The sequence below is a fragment of the Lissotriton helveticus genome, chromosome 7 (genome assembly GCF_964261635.1).
Source record: "Lissotriton helveticus chromosome 7, aLisHel1.1, whole genome shotgun sequence".
In the NCBI taxonomy this organism is placed as follows: Eukaryota; Metazoa; Chordata; class Amphibia; order Caudata; family Salamandridae; genus Lissotriton; species Lissotriton helveticus.
Window position 1 is genome coordinate 1552356314 of NC_136068.1, and position 25153 is coordinate 1552381466.

At 45.0% G+C, this 25153-nt stretch overlaps 1 protein-coding gene across 1 annotated transcript in view; it reads right to left on the minus strand.

Annotated features, from left to right (window-relative positions):
- Positions 1-25153, minus strand: part of PTPRH (protein tyrosine phosphatase receptor type H) — a 779225-nt gene that overhangs the window by 379639 nt on the left and 374433 nt on the right. Inside the window, exon 8 of the mRNA XM_078655031.1 lies at positions 24402-24683. Within this exon, the coding sequence (XP_078511157.1) occupies positions 24402-24683 (282 nt within the window). The remainder of the gene's footprint in view (positions 1-24401; positions 24684-25153) is intronic.

A 25153-nucleotide genomic window follows, 5' to 3' on the forward strand; every position in this document is an offset into this window, starting at 1 on the left:
GGCAGGCTGCGCAGCACCCTTCCTGGGCCACATAAAACCCCGGGAACCACTACCTTCCTAGGGCTGACACATGCCAATTAAAGTAGGGGAGCCACTCAGCCTCCCTCCTAGAGCCAATATTGGCCCTGAGGACCACCACCCCAGGGCACCCACCCAGTCTTAGTTTGCCAGGGCCTCGGGGATGGTGACCCCGGGGCAGAAATTGTACCGGGCAGGGATCCACGCTCCCCCCTACCCTTTTAAAAATTGTCTGGGCCCCTGATATGTGGTCCCATGGGCTGTAATAGGCCTAAGGATGGGGTTCTCAAGGCCCCTTACTGATCTAATAATTTGAATTATTCTTTCTATACAATCCAAACTTAAAGGTTACAAACATTAAAAACTCTAAAGTTATAGTTATACTGTGATGTATTCCTATAGGTTCTGTATCGATCCCCCTATTCCTGACCCTATTCTGGTTAACAAGTTAACTAGCAGCCATCCCATGATGCAGAAACCGTTATCTGATTAAGCCACACCACGGCACAGGAACGTGTTATCTGATTAGGTCATAACGCTTGCTATCTAATTAGACAAGCGATATTCCTCCAGCCCCTGATAAGGCATACGGAGTTCTCAAAACAAATCAAACCTATGACAACCTGGGAAAAACCCTGCGGCCATTGTTTTGATTTCACCGAGAACTTCAGCAAAAGAATGTGCTAACGACCAGTTCGTATGACATCCTTATTGACGTATCTATGTCCATCCTTACGTCAATCTCGGCACCTTACAGGTATAAATATTACCGGTATTGCCCTAAGCAAACACACGCGGTGGTGACAAGATCGGAGCAGCCAGACTTGCCGAAGCCCAGAGCAGAGCAGACCCCGCTGGCGCAGCCCCGCCTTCCTGACGCGCTGAGAACGAGACGCTGCTTTCTCCTGCCGAGAAATCCAGCTCCGGCGCTTCCGGGCAGCCCTCGCAGGCAGCCTGGAATATCGAGACCAGAGACGAGAGATACCATCCCTCATTCATCCTAAATTCCAGGTACAGAACTGAATAACCCCTTGCAGAGAATTCTTGAGTCCGTCACTTGGCAAAACAAACTTAACTTAAACTGCTACTTTCTATTCCCGCCCACGTATTAGGCTTAGGTCAGGTACACTGGGGTAGGCGTAGTTAGAAACACCAGTTGAGTACGATTAGTCAAATGTATATGTGTATGTATCTATTTTATTCATTTTAAACCTTCATATGGCTTAGAAACCATATAAATGTTTTTACAGTATTATTTTATACTTCTGCTTTTATTGTATGCACTTTACTTAACCATAAGTATTGCAATAATATCGATCCATTTCTCTTGTATGAGAAAAGAGACTGATCAATAAATACCATCTTTTATTGAACACGCCCGTCTCTTCCTTTTCTCTACAATCTGGTGAAACTAAGAATGCACGTACTGACTGAGTAAAATAAGTTGTCTTTTGTTTTCACACGACTCTAGAGATACACTCTTGATTAGGGGAGAGCAAAGTTGTCATGTTCTATGGTTGTCAGAAACTAAATCCCTTCTTGTCTATCCAGGGAGGTTCAACTCCTCCTTGCCTATTCGAGAAAGTTTCTAGTGAACTGAGCTAGCTGGCAAACCCAAAACTTTAAGTCTAATATCGACAGTAGAAGACCTAGTTAACGTCTGGTCTAGGCCTATACTATTGGAGGTATTATTCCAATGCGCAGAGCCTATTGGGATAATAGGAACTACACTACATGGCGCCCAAACGTTTGGAAAGGCGATAAAACTAACGCAAGACATTAGAGTAACTCAGTCGTGCTTTTTCACTCAGACCCCTTTTTTCCCATAATACTCCAAAGACGTCTGGAGTGGGTGAAAGGTCATATCCGCCAAACCTCGCAGGAGGGAACTCCTATGTATGGTTCTTGGTTTAGTCAACGTTGAAGGATACACTGTTCCAAAATATTGTGCATCTAATCTTTGTTTCCATAAGAACCTGATCTGCAAACAAACAAAAATAACCTTCCTGTCGGAAAAATGGTAGACAGTGATGATGAAAGAGAGACAGTTAGAATAGCAGCTGAACTCGCAGCAGCTGATACTACTATGCAGGAAGCAGACCCGGATATAATAATCATCCCAGTCAACATAAGAAAATCTATAACTTTAAAACTTATAGAAAATGGACTGACACCTAGGGGTGGCACAGTCATATTCGTAATAGAGGCACACGAATATCGGCAGACAGAGGTATTCTACACATGGATAAATTTTCCAGCAGCAAACGCTGTAACAAAGCACTTCCACTATTACAAAACAGAGGAACCTCCAAATGAGTACACTCCATTCGAGGAGGTGGAAGTACCACTTAAATTTCAAGAGCACCTGCTCTTGTTTAATGGCGCCCTAAAACATAATAATCACATCACCAGGCTCGGTCCATTAGGTAGACCAGGAGCAACGTGGCCGGTCCTAGCCGGATACACACCACATCCAGACATCAACGAAATGCCTGCAGTAGATCTTTTAGTACAACTAAAACAATTAATAAAATTACATAGACAATTAGTCCAATATGTGATGCGGACTTCAACAATCCAACCAGCAATTAAAATTCCACAGCTGACCCCTCATCAGGGGAACACAAATAAAATTACACCACAGAACATACAGTCCTGCCTAGGTAAAGTACCAGCTAAACGGGAACAAATACCATTCTGGTTAGCACAGAAAATCACCCAAATAGAGGCGGTGTTTGCAGACACCACCCCGTTAGAAAAACACAGGATTCTGACTATCTGTCTTCCTATGGGAATCGCACCACACGTGGAAGACTGTGACACTTGGGGTACAGTCTTTGCTTCCATTTACACAAAAACGCATGGTGTTCCATCCATCTCGGTAATACCAGATGTGCTAAAACAAATTCAAGATGAATATGGTCCAGAACCCGCTTTAACTCTTGGTATGAAATTACTGAAAGACTTCAAGCAGGTCTCGGCTATATTATTAGCCAACATAAAGGGAGAAGCAGCAAACGTGGCGATCCGCCAAAGGTTAAAAGAGATAGATATAGCAGAACAACCAGCTGAAATTGCCAGAATCATAGAAAAATCCTATGAGGAACTAGGTAGAGATAGTTTAGGTGGAATACCAGTAAAACCACAACTGATTGAAAGTCCTGAAAAAGTATTTTTTAATAATAATTCAACATCACAAAAAAAGAGCTGGGATGGAAACAAACAATCCAATCCTAAAGAAAAGAAATTCCAGTCCAGAGGAAGGTCTCCTCGGCGGAGAGAAAGATCTCCAAACCAGGGACGCAGGTCTCCCCAAAGTGATCCCTCTGGGAAAAGATACAACCTTAGAAATAGGGATAATATAAAGAAGCCTGATAGATATCAAGAAATTGATACACGCCCCTCTCAATCTTTTCAGACTTCCTCGCAGAAGTCGGAAAGAAGAGGACGATCAGAACAAAGAGAAGAGCACGTCAAGTCCAAAGACAAGGAACCTGCTCATCTAAAAAAGAAATTACAATTTCCAAAAAAGAAGGTAGCCAGTATTAAAATAGTTAACAATGCCGAGAATACTGAGGACACAACTGAAAAACGGAGAATGGGCTCAGACAATGCTAGACAGCGCAGCAGAAGTGAGCATAGCTCGCAAAGTCCTTATGAATCATCTGGAGACAGTGGACACGAATGAATACCTTCAAGTGGAAACTGCAGACACCAGAGTTAGCAAACCTCACAAAATATATGAAATAACATTACGTATAGAGGGGGATAAGACTAGAAAAATAAGGGGACTATTTTGGGATAATCTCTCCCAGGGCTATGACATCCTTCTAGCTGAACGAGACTGGCCACCCGAGTTTGTCAGGGAGTGCCCTCATGGCGAAGAAATAATTATGCCTGCCTTCTCAAATCATATCCCAATTCATAAAAAATACACACTTGCTAGAAAGTGGGCAGTAGCTCAAGCTCCTGCTTTATATAAAAATCATGTAGGATGGGATGAGGACTCTCCTCCTCACAAAATCCAGTTAAAATCACAACCTACTGCACAAAGACAGTACCCAATTAAGCAAGAAGCTAAAAAACAGGTAAAAGCAATCCTAGATCAACTAGAATACCAGGGGGTGATTGAAACTTGCACCTCACAAATGAACAACCCTTTGTTTCCTGTCGCCAAACCAGACAATTCATATCGTCTAGTTTTGGATTACAGACACCTTAACTCATGTTGCAAAACTTTTGCAGTACAAAACTCGCATAGTGCTGCACTAATGAATAACATAGTGCGCAAAAAATACAAAACAACATTAGACATCTCTAATGGATTCTTTTGTCAAAACGTAGCACCAGAGAGCAGATATTTGTCCGCGTTCTCAATAAATGGCGCTCAAAAACAATTCTGTCGGTTACCCCAGGGGTTCAAGAACAGCCCAGGATTATTCTCAGCGAGAGTAACAGAGTTACTACAAACATATGATGACGAAGCATTATCTTATGTCGACGACATATACCTAACAGATGATGACTTGGATACTCACTTGAAGAGAGTGAACACCATAATACTTGGGTTCGCAGCAGAGGGTTACAAATTCAACTTTAAAAAATCTAGAATTGCCCATCTAACAGTCCTGTTCTTAGGATATGAATTATCAAGTGAAGGCAAAAGCCTGGCTGACAATTTCCTAGAGAAATGTGCCGTACTCCAAGCACCTAGAACACTAAAAAACCTACAGTCAATTCTAGGCTTCCTAAATTTCGGAAGAACATACATTGCAAATTACGCAGAAAGGGTCAAACCCCTTTATGATCTAATAAAACCAGATTTTAAAAGAACCAATTGGACTCAAATACACACAGAAATTCTGAGATCCTTACAAACAGACATGTTAATTAAAACAAAATTAGAAACACGTGATAACACACGCAATCTTGTGATTCGAGTCATCCCAGGAAGATGCGGATTCACATACCTGACCTCTAATGAGGGAGAAAAGGTACCAATTGCATTCAAATCACACTTGTACACAGAAGCTGAAAAGAAGTTCAGTATTAAAGAAAACATTGTTCATGCAGTTCAAACCGCAATAGCTAGAGAAAAAGATAAAGCTGACGGTAGACGTATCACAGTCAGAACAGCAGAATCAGCCTTTGAGGCATTAACAACACCGTGTAATTTACCAACAACAGCATTGAATCCGGAATGGATACAATGGGTAAATTCAATTACAACGGACAGAGTAAAATACTACTTTGATCCAGAATTAAAAGAATTGAAAAATCTAGAATATGAAAGAACATTTCCTCTGCCAATCGACATTCTGCCATTACGACAGTACGCGTGTGTAATCTATACAAACGGACATGCTGAACCCTCCGTTTGGGGAGAACAAGCATACAACCCCACATGTGAGATTACAAAAGAAGTGTGGCGTGGAGGTAAACTAAGACCTCTATTAACAAAAACACACTCAGTAGAAACTAATTCAGAACAACAGACTGAAATAATAGCATTGAAAATGGCGCTAGATAATGCGGATCGAGAATTCCCGACACTTATAGTGTCCGATTCATATTACTGCGTCAAATCATATAACAACGATTTGCAGAAATGGATTCAAAACGGTTACAAAGATGACACAGGTGCAACAATAAAGCAAAAACTGCTTTGGGAACAAGTAGTTCTATCACAAAAAGAACTACCAAAGACTCACATGATACATACACTGAGTCATCAACGTGATGGCGTTCACGTTGCAGGGAATTCATTGGCTGAGACAGCCACAGCGGTAGCAACTAAATCGGCTTCCGTAGCTAGAAAAAAGCGTACAATGAAATACATTGACGGTGAAACAGTGCTGGCGGTGAAAACGTCATCAAAAGGCGACTGCTCAGCGCTACCGATCAACTATCCACTCAATTATACATACATAATCGATGCAAACTCCGTCCCTTTTGCTAGAATCCCTGGAGTGGGGGATAGAGTAATTCCAAACATGGACAGGAGAACTTTGTTAATTGTAGACGCACATATAGGTGAGGGTCTTAGTCATCACAAACTAAAAGATTCTCTGGAAGAACTACAATCAGTGTACTGGTGGCCAGGCATGAGCCTGCAGCATCACATTTTTGTAAAAAAATGCCCGAACTGCAACAGGGATCGCAGCGGCGAGAGAAACGGTGTAATACCATGGCGTTTCACTCAAGAAGGGCTAAACAATAATCAATAAAACCAGTGTAAATAATGCGTCCAATTAACAAACAAAGACTAGTTTCCACTTATAATGTAGACCCCAGCACTCGGCTGACGTCGGGACTGTTATACAAAGATTTGCGAGTCTAAATGGCATATACGCTAGGAGCATGCTACGTTTGACCAATGTTTTTACTTTTAGCCCTCAAGCTTGTGTGGAAACATGGCCAAATGAGCATAGCACAGCGGGATTCTTCTCACTTCCTTCCTGAGAGATACGGGATGGTGTAAAGAAAAAACCAAGGCATAAAGCTATCTATAACGGAAAGGATATTAGGTTTGGGAGCTGGGTGGGTCAAACATCTAATAAGTGTCCAACGTAGTCTAAACAACCTTCCAAGAAATTCTCTGAAGGGATTCAGTCCGTACGAATTATTGTTTGGAACTAGGATGTTGGTCTTAGATCTTGACAGTCAGACTTCAGTGGTGAAGGAAAAAAGCTTTGATATCAAAGATCGTTTGGCTATTTTGCAGGACTTAAACAAAACAAGAAAAGACCTGAGCAACACAAAGTTGAAACAGCAGCCAACAACCACTGAAGAACCACCACCTGTCCCAGCAAGACCTGTCTGGATTCCAAAAGTCGGGGATCTAGTCAGAGAAAAGATCGCGGTGAAGAAGGAATTTGGGCCTTCTTACAGAAAAGCAGTTCCTGTCTTGTCTATCAACGGGACAAGATCAGTTGTACTACCGCCGCTTGCTGGTAAAAAGGAGAACCGAGTTGTATCCATCGACCTGGTAAAACAACAATCATGTGGCCGATAACAAATAGTAGGCCAAGTGGACTCCCGATAAGTAGTAGAACACCAAGGTTTGCTACCAATACAGAGGTCCTAACTAAGAGGCTAATCACATTCGAAACGCCTAAAGAAGAACAACAAGGACTATGCAACAATGCAATGGAACTTAAACCTCTGAAAACCCAAATAAAAACATTTAGTAGAGACACACCAACCTACAATGAAGTAACAAACGAATATGCAAGAAACAGTAATCCTGAAGTAATTGGAACAATTGACAGAACTGCATCCGGCTACTTCATAAACTTCGATGATTTCTCTGAAGACCTCAGTGAATCAAAAACACAGCCATCAACAAAAACCTTTAAAGATAAAGCTAAAGAACTCTTGAAACAACTGAAAGAAACTTATCTGATTTCTCCATGGATTGAATTTTGGGTGGGCTTTGGTGCATTTATCCTCATACTTTGGCTCATCATGGTACTAACTTTGGGACGCTTCATTGAGGGAAAATATGCTAAAATGGACACAGCAAGTCAGAAAATCAACTTGATCCTCAAACCACACACATCTTCACACGTCGAGAAAAGAGAACTTTCTTCAGTCAACTTCACAGCCAATCCTATACCGGGTGGGGTAGCATGGGACAACACTGACTACGAAATTTATGGTCCGGTTGAAATCATGAAATATCCACACCAAATCAAAATCTTGTTGAGTGACTTTGTAAAACCAAGCTCATTTGCTGATGATTGGGACTTTGAAAGTGTTAATAATATGATGTCTGACTTAGTGATGTCTGCTAAATTTACCCAACATGATTATTTGCAGGGTTCGACTAATTATGATAGTATGCACTGTTACAACCACTATGGTAACCATTTTCTACATAAATCGGCACAACCTAGAAATGTTTTAAATTATAATCAATGGGAACATTGTGCAACCCCTCCAAAAGGAAGCTCAAGAACCTTTTATGACAAATATTCATACTTTTCAGGGTTCAACACAAGTAATGCTGAAACATTTTATTTTAAATTGTCAAATAAGACAGGGACAAAGACCATGATAACAAACACGAAATTGATATATTCAGACTCGTTTTTTGAACAAATGAATACTTTTGGTTTTGATTATTGGGACAAAAATGTTGAAGTAAAAAGTGTTTGGGGTACAAAAGAATGGCAAGTACAAGGTATAGAATCATTGTTTAGAGCCTGCATGATCCCAGAACAAATTATATTTTTAAATGACACTGTTCAACAAACCACCTGTCTTGGCCTAGCCAAAATCAAAGACTTAAATAAACCGTCTATTCCAAAGCCAACAATGAACAGCAATAGCTCTACAGATGAAGAGATAGACGTAAACTATGTATTAAACCAAAACAGAACACATCCTGATTGGAAACAGTGGTTGATCTGGCCCACAGATACTAATAACTGTCAAGATAGATTCCTGAACAAAACACAGGGGTTCAAATTGACCAGGCCAGACCCTAGATATTCCCAAAGACAACACCCAGGGATAATAACAACCTACAGTGTGGGCAAATTATGCCTTCAATGGCTACAAACTTCCACACTGGCAGAAATTAAGCAACACCTAACTTTACTTAATGATGGTGCTGACTTGCGTGATTTCATTATGGGACCGCGCAAACAGCGTCAAAAACGTTTCATAGCAGCCTCTGTATATGCAGCTTACAACGAGGCCTGGAAGGTGACTCAAATTGAAACAGCAGAAAGTATACGGGAAATTGACCGTATTAATTTGAAAAAATCACTTTCTGTAGTGGACAATGGGTTAATGACTCTGTCCTCCAGAATTTTTTCTTTGGACAGCATTGTGTCTTCAGCAATCGACATATTATCGCAAGACTTACTGTTGTTACAGCACGGTCAGTCTCAATTGCGTTCTATTGTACAGCTTGGCTGGACGTTACAAAATCTGCGTTCAGGCTATGTGCCTTGGCGTTTAATCAACACAACGTCACTATTCAATATCTTTAACCTTACTGATAAACAAATCAGTATGGCACAGAAGGGTGCTGATTATACAATCCTGAGCATTGATTAACTAGAGAGATTACCAGTGACAATGTCAGAACGACCTGTCAGTGAATGGATAATACATGGGATAATTAATATTCCAATATCAACCTTCAGGTTTCAATACTGCCAAAAATATATACAGGCTGGCATGTACGAAAAATTGGGAAAAGGGTACATTAAGACAACATGGAACTTGCCCTATTCACATGCATGTGTCAGTAACAAAGGACAGAAAGTGTTTCTTAGTGGCAATAATTGTGCGATGTCACTAAGTGGTACACTTCTGTGTAATGGAATTAGTTTGCATGGAGCCTGTGAAGGGAACTCAAATAACCTTTCATGTCACCAGCTAGGCACACCTGCAACGGAGATAGAACCATTCTTTCAAAGACTCTATAATGGGAGTTACATTCTAATTGTGGATCGCAGATGTTGTAGTCTTATGCCCGGGACTCCTTATCTCGTAACTACGACTGCGAAGGTCAAGTGCTGTGGACGCTTATTGTTCCCCAGCTCCTTTCCAGACAGGGAGGCAAGGGCATGGCCTAACTTGAAAATTACTTCTATTCGAATAGATACTTTAAGCAGAATGAAAACAGTGCTTCTTCAGACGCCGACCAGACTCACGTCATCAAAAGAAACGTATGATCTCCTAGTCGCAAGGACGACTGCAGAGATTCACTCATTGCTATCAACTAATTCCCCAATACATTTCGCAGAAATCCTGAATGAAATCTTAAATATTTCTGATACCAGTGGAGTCTCAAAGGTATTTAAGACAGCATTTTCGATGGCATTAACACCATTCAAAGCCATACTGGGTATTTTTCCAGATTTCGTCCATTCGATTTTGGGCGGACTCCCCCTCATTTTGGGACTAATTGCAGGAATACTCTTCTTGGTCCTAATATTTCGTTATGGCAAACCATGTCACAGACAAAACACCTGCGACAAGGGAAGAAACAATCCGAGCCATTGGATACCGGGACCGGATATCGAAAATCCTGGGACTATCCCGGCTTAGAGACCTGAACATGACTTGGTTTCTTTCATTTCATTTCGACCAATGTGGCATCGATGTGTTTTACCTGTATTAAGGTGCTTGCTGTGTGGAGAAGAATGCGTGTTGGACACCTGTCTGACGCTACAATCGGATGCGCCAATGGATGCAGAAACATTGTTGAGTCCGGTAACGGCTCATGCTTTGTGCTGCCCTCAACGGCTACCAATCCTGATGACGGCATTCGTGGAAACTTCACCACTACGATTGAGGGGTAGTGAAGTTCAAAATGAAAGCAGCATCGATCAGGTACGACCTTCTGTCAGCAATAATAATCAAAACGTCAATGGAGACAATCATGCACACGAATGCATGGTTACACCTTTTTCCGAGTTAGTGGAACTCTCCCAGGAAGCTGTTGACAGCTTTTTCGACAGTCTAAATGATATGATGTTCTCACCAGAGCAGAAATAGAGACTTTTGAGCAAGCTAGCACACGGCGTTCCCAACACCCTGAATTTGGCCTTCAACTTTAATAACAAAATAGCATGAACAATTTCCCCTCCAGTTCACGGACAGCGATTTTTTCAGCAGCCCCAAAATATTTTACGATTTTTTCGGGACACTTATCTTCTGCTTAAAGTAAGAACTATTCTTAGAGAACTAAAATTTCTTTTTTTAGATACTTTATAGACATTAGCTGCCCGCTGGTATGTTCATAATTATTTTATTATGTGATGGAATGGTCTCGAACCTTTTTTCTGTATTAAGAGCCATTTCATGTGTAAATTCTCATATACCAATTAGCAATAATGTATACATATGCGTGATTACTTTAGCATTTTTCTACAGCTTGAGTGCATATAATACATGTGACTGTTTTTCCGTATATTAGATAATTTCAAAATGCATTTTATGTATTTTGGGGTGGTAAGGTATACACGATACTCTACAGTATGTTTTACTATGCCTAGATTCGTAAATATGGCCATAGTTAGCGTGGAGTGGGTGTGATGTATTCCTATAGGTTCTGTATCGATCCCCCTATTCCTGACCCTATTCTGGTTAACAAGTTAACTAGCAGCCATCCCATGATGCAGAAACCGTTATCTGATTAAGCCACACCACGGCACAGGAACGTGTTATCTGATTAGGTCATAACGCTTGCCATCTAATTAGACAAGCGATATTCCTCCAGCCCCTGATAAGGCATACGGAGTTCTCAAAACAAATCAAACCTATGACAACCTGGGAAAAACCCTGCGGCCATTGTTTTGATTTCACCGAGAACTTCAGCAAAAGAATGTGCTAACGACCAGTTCGTATGACATCCTTATTGACGTATCTATGTCCATCCTTACGTCAATCTCGGCACCTTACAGGTATAAATATTACCGGTATTGCCCTAAGCAAACACACGCGGTGGTGACGAGATCGGAGCAGCCAGACTTGCCGAAGCCCAGAGCAGAGCAGACCCCGCTGGCGCAGCCCCGCCTTCCTGACGCGCTGAGAACGAGACGCTGCTTTCTCCTGCCGAGAAATCCAGCTCCGGCACTTCCGGGCAGCCCTCGCAGGCAGCCTGGAATATCGAGACCAGAGACGAGAGATACCATCCCTCATTCATCCTAAATTCCAGGTACAGAACTGAATAACCCCTTGCAGAGAATTCTTGAGTCAGTCACTTGGCAAAACAAACTTAACTTAAACTGCTACTTTCTATTCCCGCCCACGTATTAGGCTTAGGTCAGGTACACTGGGGTAGGCGTAGTTAGAAACACCAGTTGAGTACGATTAGTCAAATGTATATGTGTATGTATCTATTTTATTCATTTTAAACCTTCATATGGCTTAGAAACCATATAAATGTTTTTACAGTATTATTTTATACTTCTGCTTTTATTGTATGCACTTTACTTAACCATAAGTATTGCAATAATATCGATCCATTTCTCTTGTATGAGAAAAGAGACTGATCAATAAATACCATCTTTTATTGAACACGCCCGTCTCTTCCTTTTCTCCACAATCTGGTGAAACTAAGAATGCACGTACTGACTGAGTAAAATAAGTTGTCTTTTGTTTTCACACGACTCTAGAGATACACTCTTGATTAGGGGAGAGCAAAGTTGTCATGTTCTATGGTTGTCAGAAACTAAATCCCTTCTTGTCTATCCAGGGAGGTTCAACTCCTCCTTGCCTATTCGAGAAAGTTTCTAGTGAACTCTGAGCTAGCTGGCAAACCCAAAACTTTAAGTCTAATATCGACAGTAGAAGACCTAGTTAACGTCTGGTCTAGGCCTATACTATTGGAGGTATTATTCCAATGCGCAGAGCCTATTGGGATAATAGGAACTACACTACAATACCTTAAATTTATAAATTACGCAAAACCTTCAAATTATTATACCTCGCACACATCCATACACTGCTTATACCTTTCATATTATATCACTTATACCATCTGAAATTGTAGCATTTATAACACTTATGACATCGCTATTCACATGATTTGAAAGAACACAGTGCATGGTAGAGTGGTGAGTTATTGTTAACTTAGTGTGGCTACCGAGTTCCACAGCATAGAGTGGAGTTGAATGTCACTCAGTGGAGTTGTGTGTGGTAGAGTGGAGTGGCATAGAGGGTCACAGAGTTGACTGTCAAAGAGTTGCATGGAGTGGTGTAGAGTGGAATACAGTACACCGGAGTAGTGTGTTATAAAGTAGTGTGAAGTAAAGTGGGTCGGAGTGGCATGGAGGGATCTGTGTAGAATGGAGTAGAGTGTTGTATCGTGGTGTTAGAAATTGAATTCCTGGTTTACTGTGGTGTGAGTACTGGGCAAGCATTAACCAAAATCCTAGTCAGGGAAAATACCAGCAATCCCCAAATTCACCTGTGCTCACCCCCTGGTAGCTTGGAACAGTCCAGTCAGGCTTTTTTGTGCAACACGTCATACAGTACAAATGGTACCACACAAAAATATTCCACACCAGTTTAGAAAAATAGAAAATATTTAAATAAATTAAACAAGACCAAAACGACAAACATTCAATAGTAGAACTTGAGTTAAGTATTTTTAAAGAATAAACTGTAAAATAGCACTTAGAAGCAATAAGCGCTTACTTGGGAATCTGGTCTCACCGAACCGGGACAAAGTCAAAAGCTGAGGGCAACCGCGATGGCGCGCGAGTTACCTACAGGGATTAGGGTTGCGTCGACATCGAGGTATGCTTGGTGCAGTCAATGCGATGCACCGGTCTTGTTCCACAGAGTAGTGGCGCTGCGCTCATTCCGATCCATGCAGCAGCTGCGATATGGCTCCGAAGAACGCATGGGCTGCTATGCGGAGTTCTATGCATCGCCATTGAGGCTGCTAACAACAGAGATGCGAAGACCTTGAGCCGAGTAGGGCGTTGCGCAGGGGTGGTCCCAAAGGAGATGCGTCAGGGCCAATCTATACATTGGAGGCGATGCGCTGGTTCCGGTCACACAACAGGATCAATTTGCCAGTTCTGATCCACGCAACTGCGCCAATGTGCCAGTTCGAGAGAGGATGTGCGGGATTTGCTGAAGCTAGCACTTGGGGCTTCACTTCAAGGGTCCAGGACTGGTGAGCACAACTCGGCGAGGAAGACTCATAGATGGCAGATTCCAGGTACAGAAGCAGATAAGCTGGAAGTAATGTATGACCCTGATACTTCAGATCAGGATTCCAGCCAACTAACCCTTGGAGTCCCTCTGGGATCGAGTGATTCAGGTCCAGTCCTTCTCACCCAAGCAAGAGGGTGGCAGATCAGCACAGCAAGTCAGCAGTTCTTCCAGAGCAATAGTCCAACAAAGTAACAGTCCTTCAGCAGCACAGCAGTCCTTCTCCGTGGAAGAGTATCCACATGGCTAGAAGTATACTGAAGTGGAGGTATCTGAGGTCCAGTTTGTATTCTCATTGGTGCCTTTGTAGTAGGGGAGGATTAAAAAAAGGGCCTTTGAAATGCAGCGGTCCTACCTTCCTGCCCTGACTCAAGACTCACTACAGGGGGTTATGTAGTCCTTTGTGTGTGGATGGGACACAGCCTATTCAGGTGTACATGTGAGGTTGTGCCCAGCTTCTGCCTCCAATTCTCCCACAATGGCCTACCAGGTCAGACCTAAGCTTCCATTGTATATGGCTGCCAGCCGGCACCCTACCCAGACATGTAATCAGAGTCAAGCTGCAGACCCTGACTTGTTCAGAAGCGGTCGCTCTCCACGCTCCCTGTTCACCTGGTATCGTAGCGCTTTACTGCTCATTGCTGCAAATACCTAATTGTGCTCTGCTCTCATTGATTGTAATTTTAGTAGTGCCTGATTAATAGCGTAGCGCTATATTGCATAGCCCGCATTGCGTGTATTATCATTTGTGCCTGTTTGATCTGGTAGCGCTAGAGTGCAAAGTTCGCATTGCTTGTTAATATAATTTGTGCCTGATTGTGCCGGTGCCTCTGCCCACATCATAGCGATATTCCTGCTTGTGCCCCAATCTCGTCCTGTTTCGCTTTTGTTTTGCTGCCATTTTGTTGTTGTGCCTCCCAGCCCGTCTCTCCACCCCGCTCCCGCCTCCCAGCTGACCCTCCCTCGCTCCGCCCCCCTCACTATCCACTTATGTCAGAGCAGCTTACGCGCAGCGTTCACGCGCCCCATGCGCGCCGAAGGCACGCCAAAGGTAAGCCCGTCTACGCCCGTCCGCGTCTGGACCGCGCCCAGCGCAAGACCCCCTGGTCCCCGCAAATTCCACTCCACCCGCATAACGTACGACACCGCTACCCTCTCAGCACTCAACTCCGGCCGTCTCCCAGACTGCTACCAAGCCACCCCAGGACACACCCATGGACCCTTCACCTGCCACTCCTGTAAGTTCGACTGCATCAGGACCCACACCAAATCCACTACCTCCAAACAGAGTTCCGACACTAACCACCTGAAGTGTATCCTGCTCAATACTCGCTCGGTTCACAAACACGCAACTGAACTATGGAACCTACTAGACACCACATCGCCGGACGTCGCCTTTCTTACAGAAACCTGGATGAACACCTCATCAGCGCCCGACATCGCCATAGCCATCCCGGACGGCTACAAAATCATCCGAAAGGACCGCACCAACCAAACAGGAGGAGGCCTCGCCATCGTCCATAAGAACACCATCCGCATCACGACCAGTTCCGACGATAACCTCGCAGCCGCCGAACACCTTCACTTCCAGATCCACACCGACCCTAAGACCACACTCAGAGGTACCCTCATTTACAGACCCCCAGGATCCTGCACACAATTCAGCGAAGACATCACTGACTTCATCAGCCCACACGCCCTCCCCTCCGAGAACTACATTCTACTGGAAGACCTCAACTTCCACCTGGAAAAGAACAACGACAGCAACACCGCCACCCTTCTGGACAACCTCGCCAATCTCGGACTCAAACAACTTGTAGACACCCCCACCCACTACGCCGGGCACACGCTCGACCCAATCTTCTCCTCCAGCAAGCACATCTCCTTCAATCACGCCACAGGACTCCATTGGACGGACCACAGCTGCGTTCACTTCAACTACAAAAAGACCACGACCCACAACCACCCACTACCAATCCCCCGCAGAAACTGGAACAAATTTACCACCGACCAGCTCTTCACATCGCTTTACCAAAACCCTCCTGCCAAATCATTGGACGCAAATCAAGCAGCCATCAACCTCACACAATGGATCACCCACAGCGCTAACGATTTAGCACCCTTGAAAAACCATCAATTCAAGCAAGGTAGCAAAAAAGCCCCCTGGTTCAATGACGACCTTAAGAAATCCAAGAAGATCTGCCGCACCCTCGAGAAAGCCTGGCGAAAAAACCCAACCACTGACAACTTGGCCACCTTCAAGAACGCCACACGCAAACATCATCAGCTGATCCGATCCACCAAGAAATCAGCATTCAAGGATCGACTCGACAACAACGGCCACAACAGCAAGGAACTATTCAACATCGTCAAAGAGTTTACCAACCCCACCGCCGGCACCAACGACATCACTCCCTCTCAAGACCTCTGCGACTCTCTAGCCTCGTTCTTCCACAACAAAATCGCTGACATACATAACAGCTTTGGCGACCAGTCCCCCCCACCCACCTCCGAACCAAAACCCCCCTCCAACAACCTTTGCGCCTGGAACCCTATCACCACTGAAGACACCATCCGCTTGATGAACTCCATCCACTCCGGATCGCCAACCGACCCATGTCCCCACCACATTTTCAACAAAGCAGACTCCATTATCGCACCCCATCTCCGAGATGTCATCAACTGCTCCCTCAACTCCGCTACCTTCCCGGAAAGCTGGAAACATGCCGAACTCAGCGCCCTCCTGAAGAAACCCACAGCAGACCTCACCGAACTTAAGAACTACCGCCCCATTTCGCTCCTCCCATTCCCTGCCAAAGTCATTGAGAAAACCGTCAACAGTCAGCTCGCCGCCTTCCTCGAATCCAATGGCTCCCTCGACCCATCACAGTCCGGCTTCCGAGCCAAACACAGTACCGAGACCGCCCTCATCGCAGCAACAGACGACATTCGAACTCTACTGGACAACGGAGAAACAGCTGCCCTCATACTACTGGACCTCTCTGCAGCCTTCGACACAGTCTGTCATAGCACCCTTATACAACGCCTCAGCAACGTCGGAATACAAGGAAAAGCATGGAGCTGGATCATCTCGTTCCTTGCCGGAAGAACCCAGAGAGTCCGCCTCCCCCCCTTCAAATCGGAGGCCACTGAAGTCATCTGCGGCGTACCACAAGGATCATCACTCAGTCCCACCCTCTTCAACGTATACATGAGTCCCCTCGCATCCATCGCGCGCCAACACAACCTCAACATCATCTCCTACGCAGACGACACCCAGCTGATGCTCTCCATCACCAAAGACCCAGACACCGCCAAAACCAACCTACACGAAGGGATGAAAGAAGTAGCCGAGTGGATGAAGAACAGCCGTTTAAAACTGAACTCGAACAAAACGGAAGTCCTCATCTTAGGATCATCCCCCTCCGCTTGGGACGACTCTTGGTGGCCACCGGCCCTGGGCAACGCACCCAAACCTACGGACCACGCACGTAACCTGGGCTTCATCCTGGACTCCTCCCTCTCGATGACCAGACAAGTCAACGCCATCTCATCATCATGCTTCAACATCCTACGTATGCTCAAAAAAATCTTCCGTTGGATCCCCACCGAAACAAGAAAGACGGTCACCCATGCACTGGTCACAAGCCGACTGGACTACGGAAACACCCTTTACGCCAGAACCACAGCCAAATTACAGAAAAAACTCCAACGCATCCAGAACGCCTCAGCCAGACTCATCCTAGACATCCCCCGCCAAGCTCACATTTCCGGTCACCTGAGAGACCTCCACTGGCTCCCCGTCAACAAGAGAATAACGTTCCGTCTCCTCACCCACGCACACAAAGCCCTCTACGACCTAGGACCCAAATACCTCAACACGCGCCTGACCTTTTACACCCCCACCCGCCAATTACGATCGTCCAATCAAGCCCTCGCCACGATTCCACGCATCCAAAGATCCACCATGGGGGGAAGATCCTTCTCCTACTTAGCAGCCAAGACCTGGAATTCTCTCCCCACCCACCTCCGCCTTACACAGAACCACCTCTCCTTCAGAAGACAACTAAAAACTTGGATATTCGATAAATAACGTACCCCCCCTCCCTCAAGCGCCTTGAGACCCTCTGGGTGAGTAGTGCGCTATACAAATTTTAACTTGACTTGACCCACAGGGATGAGAAGAGAAAAGTGCCAACTTTCTAAAATAGATATTTTCAAAATTGTAATGTAAAATCTGACTGTGCCATTAAGGAGGATCTACCATTACAATTCCATAGGTACCAAGCATGGCAGATCCACCTCTTCTCAATTAGGAATTACAGCTTATTAGATATAATAAGGAATCCACAATGTTATCCTGTGAGAGGGATAGGTCTCACAGCAGTGAAAAATGAATTTAGGAGTTTTTCACTACCAGGACATATAAAACTTTAAAGTACATGTCACACCTTTTAGTTACATAGCATCCTGCCCTATGTGCTACCTAGGACCTACCTTAGGGGTGACTTATATGTAATAAAAGAGGAGTTTAAGGCTTGGCAAGGGGTTTGTAAGTGCCAACTCAACATAGCAGTGGATCACTGCATTCAGGCTGCAATAGCTGCCCTGGTACAGGTTTTAGGGTACTACTTAAGTGGGTGACACAATAAGTGCTGCATGCCCACTGGTAGCATTTAATTTACAGACCCCAGTATATCACTGAGCAAGGGACTTGCAAGTAAATTAAATATGTCAATTAGATATATGCCAATTGAACCATGTTTAGGGTAGTGAGCACAAGCATGTAAGCACTGGTTAGCAGTGCTAAAGTACACAGAATCCTAAGACTAACAGAAGGAAAAATTCTTCAAAACTAGAGGCAAGTAGGCAAAGATTTCGGGGGAAGCCGACCCTAAGGCTGATAGGTCTAGCATGTGGCATAAAGTAAAGCAGAGTGTTGTACACTCACATAAACTAGAGTACACTGTGGTGGCCTAAAGAGTTAAGTATTGTGTGGTAGAGTGGAGGAGCATAGAGTTTCACTGAGTGGAGTGTAGAGTGTCAGAGCCGAATTGAGTCGATGGAGTGGAGTTGGGTAAAGTGGAGTGCCATACACTGGAGTGGCGTAAAGTGGAGTGGTGTGGAGTGGAGTGGCACAGAGTGGAATACTGTGGAGTGGAGTGGAGCGGAGTAGAGTGGAGTGGCAAATAATCAAGTGGTATAAGCCAAGTGGCTTGAATCGAATGGTATAGAGTCAAGTGGCATACAGTGGGGTAGTGTTGTGGTGTAGAGTGGAATAGAGTATCCTAGAAAAGAATAGAGTGGCGTACAGTGTAGTGACGGAGACTGGAGTTGCGTAGAGTCGAGTAGTATGTCGTGGAGTGGAATAACGTAGACTTAAGTGGCTTAAAGTGGAGTGACGTAGAGTTGAGTGGCGTACAGTGAAATACCATAGAGTGGTGTGGCGTACAGTGGAGCAGCGTTGATTAGAGTGGCATAGAGTGCAGTAGAGTGGAATAATGTAGAGTAGAGTGGCTTAGCGTATAGTGGCATGGAGTGGAAGTGCTGGCCCAATGAGGAGCACGCCCGACGATGAAGCACGACATCCAGTTGGATATGTGGGGTCATCAAGGAACAATCACAAATATTCTCTGGGATTATCCGCATCCAACCAAGCCTTTTTCCATTTCCTTCTTCTACAGGAACAGTACCCTTTTGGATTTACTGTTCATTTAAATAGGTAGGGAATTCAGGGTGTATTCTATTGACATATTTCTCTTAGCCATGCGGCTCAATATCTGACAACTGACTTGAGCATTTTAAGGCGTCCTAGAGCATAACTGGAGGGGAAACAGCCATTACATTGCATGCATTACAACGCATGCGATGTCAACGCGGTCGACGCAACAACCGCGTTGTTACATCGCTGTATATTACAACGCAAGTTGTTACAGCGACTTGCTGTAGGGGGCGCGCTAACCTAAGGAATAGTATAATTTACTATTCCAACACCTTCCCTCCTGTTGGGCACACTGGAGTCAGAATAGTAAATTATACTATTCCTAAATCCAAGCGCGCCCCTACAGCAAGTCGATGTAATGACTTGTGTTGTAATGTACTGTGATGTAACAATGCGGTTGTAACAACTGCATTGTAATCGCATACATTGTAAACGCATTCAATGTAAGATGCTATTTTCTAACTGGAGAGGAGACCCAATTAATAATTTCCTTATAATGCTTGTGTAATTCACGCACTTTCAGCTTCGGCCCGTGCAGATAAGAGTGTTGCGATCGGGGGCAGGGAGAGGGGATTTTGACAGGCGACAAGGGGAAATGAATTATTTAATTTTCCCTTGTGGTTGTCTGCCAAATCCAACCCCAAACTAGCCCTACCACTCTTACCTGCACCGGCCGCTCCTACACACATTGAAGTCACTATCTAAAATGTTGCTGTTCATGCGCCATGAGTAGGTTTTAGGTAGAGGGGGTAAAATACGAAATGTTATGGTGACAGCTGAAGGATCAGAGACCACAATGGGCTCAAACGATGAAGAAATTGTCTCTGGAATCAGCGAAGCGTTTACAAGTAGATATTCAATTCTTCAGAAACTATTGTAGAAGTCAGAAATTTTCTTTTGTTTTATTGGATGGTTAAGGTCCTTGGTATTAAGTACGATTACTTTCTAGGAGGCCATACGGGACTATCAATGAACGGTACCCTTAGTTCCTGGTAATGAATAATATTGAGGAGTCTGAATGAGCTGAAAAGTGTGGGTGAAGTAAACACTAAGCCACTTGCTGAGAGAGTTACAGAATAGAATAGAAGAATATTGGAGAAGGCAGCAAGAGAGTAAGAAGAAACAGACCGAAATAGAACACATATAGGAGGAAAACAGGAAGCATGAGAGAAAAACATTATAGGAAAAATAGAAACGGAATATAACACAAATCCAAAAGCTAAAACACCACCTCAAGCATGGAGTGGGGGAGTCCCAGAGAGACAAGGTCTTTCGAACGGAACTGTGAGGAAACCCAGTCAAGAGGACCCCCCTCGCTCCCCCTACCCACCCTCACCCCCAGGGCATCAAGGAACCAATAAAACAGCAAGAATATAGAAATGAAACTGGGAAGATGACACGAAGTAAGGTACAATATCACAGCAGCGATAATACTCTCTGCATTAGTGAGTCTGACACTTAGGTCTTTCATTATACCCGCTACCTCGACTTGTAATAGGTCCATGGTTAGTCTTAGTGCTCTGGGATACATCATGTACCATTGTTTACATTTCTCAGAATAGCTTCTAACGTGGATGCATGATTAGCCTCATCTTGAATGAAGAGCATGAAGAGCACCAGGAGTTGCAGGTTGGGCACTCCTGTCCAGAGTATAGTTGAATAAACAGGAGAGAGGGCGCTGGCAACACGGATATGACGAGTGTTTAAGCTCGGTGTTATTGTGATTGCGAAAGTGTGAACCAGAAACAAGATTACAATGGACAACGCAATACCAAGTTAAAAGGTGTTCGGAAAAGCGCCCCGTGACTGCTTGGAATTGTGTAATGACTCAGCCGTACTAGGCATCAAACGATAGTGCCCACACCACCAGCGCTCGCTCCACATTGTGCACCATAACACTTACATACCAAGGAAACTCACGAGACAGATTTGTGGGAAAGCAGTGGTGCAGGTTTATTTCGCACAACAAAAGCAGATAAGGTGGGTCATCTTACAGGCGATCCAATGCGGCAGCCCCTCGCTGACCCGCATGCCTAACCAGCCATCTTGCACGGCGAGTCGATGCTCTGACGGTGCAGTACATTATCACTTTATTTCGATCTACTCCCGCCCCCCCTGTCAGGGCGGAGCGATGAGGCACACCCCCGGTCGGTTCAGGCCCCCCGACCGCCCGAAGGACTAACGGGGCGCCGACGCTGTTTCCTGGAACCCCCTCGGCTCCAGGTTCTTGGCTCAGGCACCCCTACTGTGCCAGGCAGAGGTATTGACTGTATCCTTCTGCCGCAGAGGTACCCCTACTGTCCATCTGCTTCCAGATCGCCCTGTACTCCGCCACAGCTCTGGAGGAGGCCCCCGTCGATGACAGAGCCCCCCACCCACCTAGCTACTTTCGGACGCTGTTTAGTGCACCTCTATCATAGTATCCTCCACCACACCACTTCTGGAGATTTCTTGGGACGGTTCTTAGGACTCGCCCTTGGTTACATATGCCGCACCTCAATGGGGATTGCTTAGATACGGTTCTTAGGCCACGCCCAAAGACCGAGCAGTGTTGCCGTGCTACCTATAAACCCCTTGGGACCGCCCACAACGCCAGGGGACGCCCTCCCATTGGTCGCTAATGACGAGGGCGGCTCTGGGGCTGGCGCGCTGCAGTTCCTCTCGCACGGCATGTGGTACTAAGACGATGTCTCGCTCAGCTCCCCTTTGCGTCGCGCGGCCAGCGGCATAGTGTGTATAGATGCAGAGAGAGCTATCAGCACGAACAGAGAGCAGCAGGATGAGGTCTCCCAGGCAGCAGGTAATCATGGGGCCCCCTTTGAAGGGGTGAAGTCATGAAGCACGCAGCATGATATGGTGGCATGCAGGAGCGTGCATAAGCTGCCCTGAATGAATCCTTATGGGCACCTACCATGACATCAGGAACCAGCAGGAGAGAAATCTGTCTCTTCAGACACTGTTTGTAGACACTGCGCTCACATAGACTGATGCAATCCAGAAAGTACGGTGCTGCCGACTTTGTTGGCGGTCTTCCATAACGGGATAAATGAGTGGGGCACCAAGAGCGCCTGAGGCCGCTCCACACTAATGTTCGCACCTACTGCCAAAAGGAGATCCAGGACAGCGCAATACTGGGTCGGGAGCCTTGTTCAGAAGCAGCACCCGCACAAAGACTGGGTATTCAGAGGTCGTAGAACTTCAGACCTCCATTCGGGGAAATCTAGGAGTCAGGCGCCGCCAATTTATAGAGGTCATGGAGGAACCACTGCACACATCAACTAGCAGAATCCACAGCTGCTGCTTCACTTCTGCAGCTGATGAGTAAAGGTGCCAAGGATTTAATTATTTCCTCATAAGTCTGGTATGGTGCAGAAGTGAAACATACTGAAACGCGGAGAAGCACTGGCAGATACACTGGAGGGCAGAAGAGAACCACCATTTTGCTCGAGCGCCAAACCACGCCCCCTAATAATCCCATTTGTGGCAGCCAATGGCAGTCTGGGGATGTCCGGGAGGGCTGAGAACATGGAGGTGGTTGCTACAGGTGCATGCCCAGCTTTGTAGAGAGTCCTGATGGTGAGGGAGATGGTTTGGAGCAGTGAACCCTGGCGGTGCCCTTTTTACTGATGTCACAATCAATTGGCATTTGTATAGCGCAGCACTGTTACCCCCATGGGTATCTGGGTGCTGTGGATGTGCCATCTCCATCGAAGAGCCATGTCAGAAACGAGCAGAGAGAGGAAAAATAAAGGCCATAAACAAGCAGAAGAGGCAAAATAACCGGAAGAAAGGTGCAGAAAGGGGTAATACAAAGTTCAGAAACGAGCAGAAAGAGGCAAAATAATGGGCAGAATGCGCAGACAGGCAAAAGTGGGCAGAAATAAAAATAGAAAAAAAGCAGAAAACCAGTGCTTAATTTGAGCCGGTGGTACCCAGATGCTTGGCACTGGCACTTAATTGTCAACACCAGCCCTTATGACAGCTGCCACATGGTGGTACTGTTTGTATAATTTAGAAATGAGCAGAATAGCATTTTTTTATTAATTCAGTATACACGCAAAACAACTGATACATGCCACCCAAGTCATTTTAAAGGCTTTGGGTGACTATGGCTGAGGCCAGCTGCGGGGGCCTCCTGGCAAGGGCCCTGGCACTTGTTTTATTACAAATTAAGCACTGCAGCAAACAAGCAGAAAACGAGCAGAGGAGGCACAATCCTAAGGCAGCAGAGGCTAGCAGACTGCGGGCAAGCTGGACAGGAGAACTGTCACAGATGGAGCTGGCACAAGGACTGCTCCTACCTTGGGCTTCAACAACCTCCACTGGCTGAAACTTCATAGAAGGAAGATATGAGAGGGTCACCATTTCCAGGGTAGAATGGCAGCTTAGGAAATAAACAGATCAGAATTTCTCAGTATGTGATTATTGTCATTAGTGCCAAAGGGAGACAAGTGGCGTGGAGTGGCCAGACTGTAATAGTGCAGAATTATAGCCACACAGCACCCTGACCATTAGTAATGAGAACTTAGATCCATAGCAAAGCCTATCCTCACCATCGGTAGTGAAAGCAAGATCTAATGACCATGTCATGCACAGAGGGAAGGCAGTGGAGAAAGATTGCCCGGATACACTCAGAAACACACAGTGACGTGACCATGTGTGGAGAAACAACAGCTAGGATAGTCCACTATCCACACCATAGGCAGTGTGCATAGGGACCAACCTAAGATGTCCTCCAGCCAATAGAAGCCCTAGTGCAATTATTAGACCACCCAAGCCTCAACACTGTAGGCTGTCTAAAGGGTGTGTGCCTCTCCATGGGAAGTACCGCCTCCACTGAGAGCACATGCACATCCTCCCAGTAGGACAACCATGATGTACGAATCACACTCCTTCAATCACTTATATAATATATCACTGCAGAGCAGCACAAGAAACATTCATTACACACAATCCTCAAACTTGCACTTACTGGTTGTTGCAACAGGGATAGTCATAAGGGTGCTCTGTATGTCATTGGCTGTGATGCTGTAAATACCGAGGTCATATGATGTCCCTGGAGAAAGGTTTTGTATGGTCCCTCTCTGCTGACCTCCACCAGGCACATTTGATTGAAAGGTTTCATTTTGTGTGGGGCTCGCCATGACCTTATAACTGTACTTGTTCTGATATGTGTCATTGGGAACCGTCCACTGCAGGGTCAGCGAGGTCTCGCTACTGTTGACTACGATGAAGTTGCTGACTGGTGACGGCGCTGAAACAAAACAATGAAAAGAAAGTTAGATTGGTTTATGTGCATTTCTTCTTGCTAGCCTATGCATAATAAAAAGATTAGTATATGAGCGGTGTTACAAAAGCTGCAAAGTCATAGGTCACAGCTGCTTTAAGTCTCACCAACCAATGTAAGTCAATAGACCCATGACAAATTATACCCCTTAGACCACTAAAGGAAACAATGCTTCACTGGAAAGTCTAACATGAAAACTCTGGTAAATCAGGACCTATTTGATAATTAGCTGGAGTCGGAGAAGAAAGGTTTGCACCTTGAATTATGCATAGAAAACATTGGATTTTTTGGAGCTTTTTAGAACTAGCGTACATAGGTTCGCAGGGCGCGTGACTCATAATTCACAGAAAAAATTTAAAAAATGTCTGGAACACTGCAAGTGCGGACTTTGTCAGTCAGGCATTGTACCTATTTCAGGCAAAAGTGAACTGATAAAA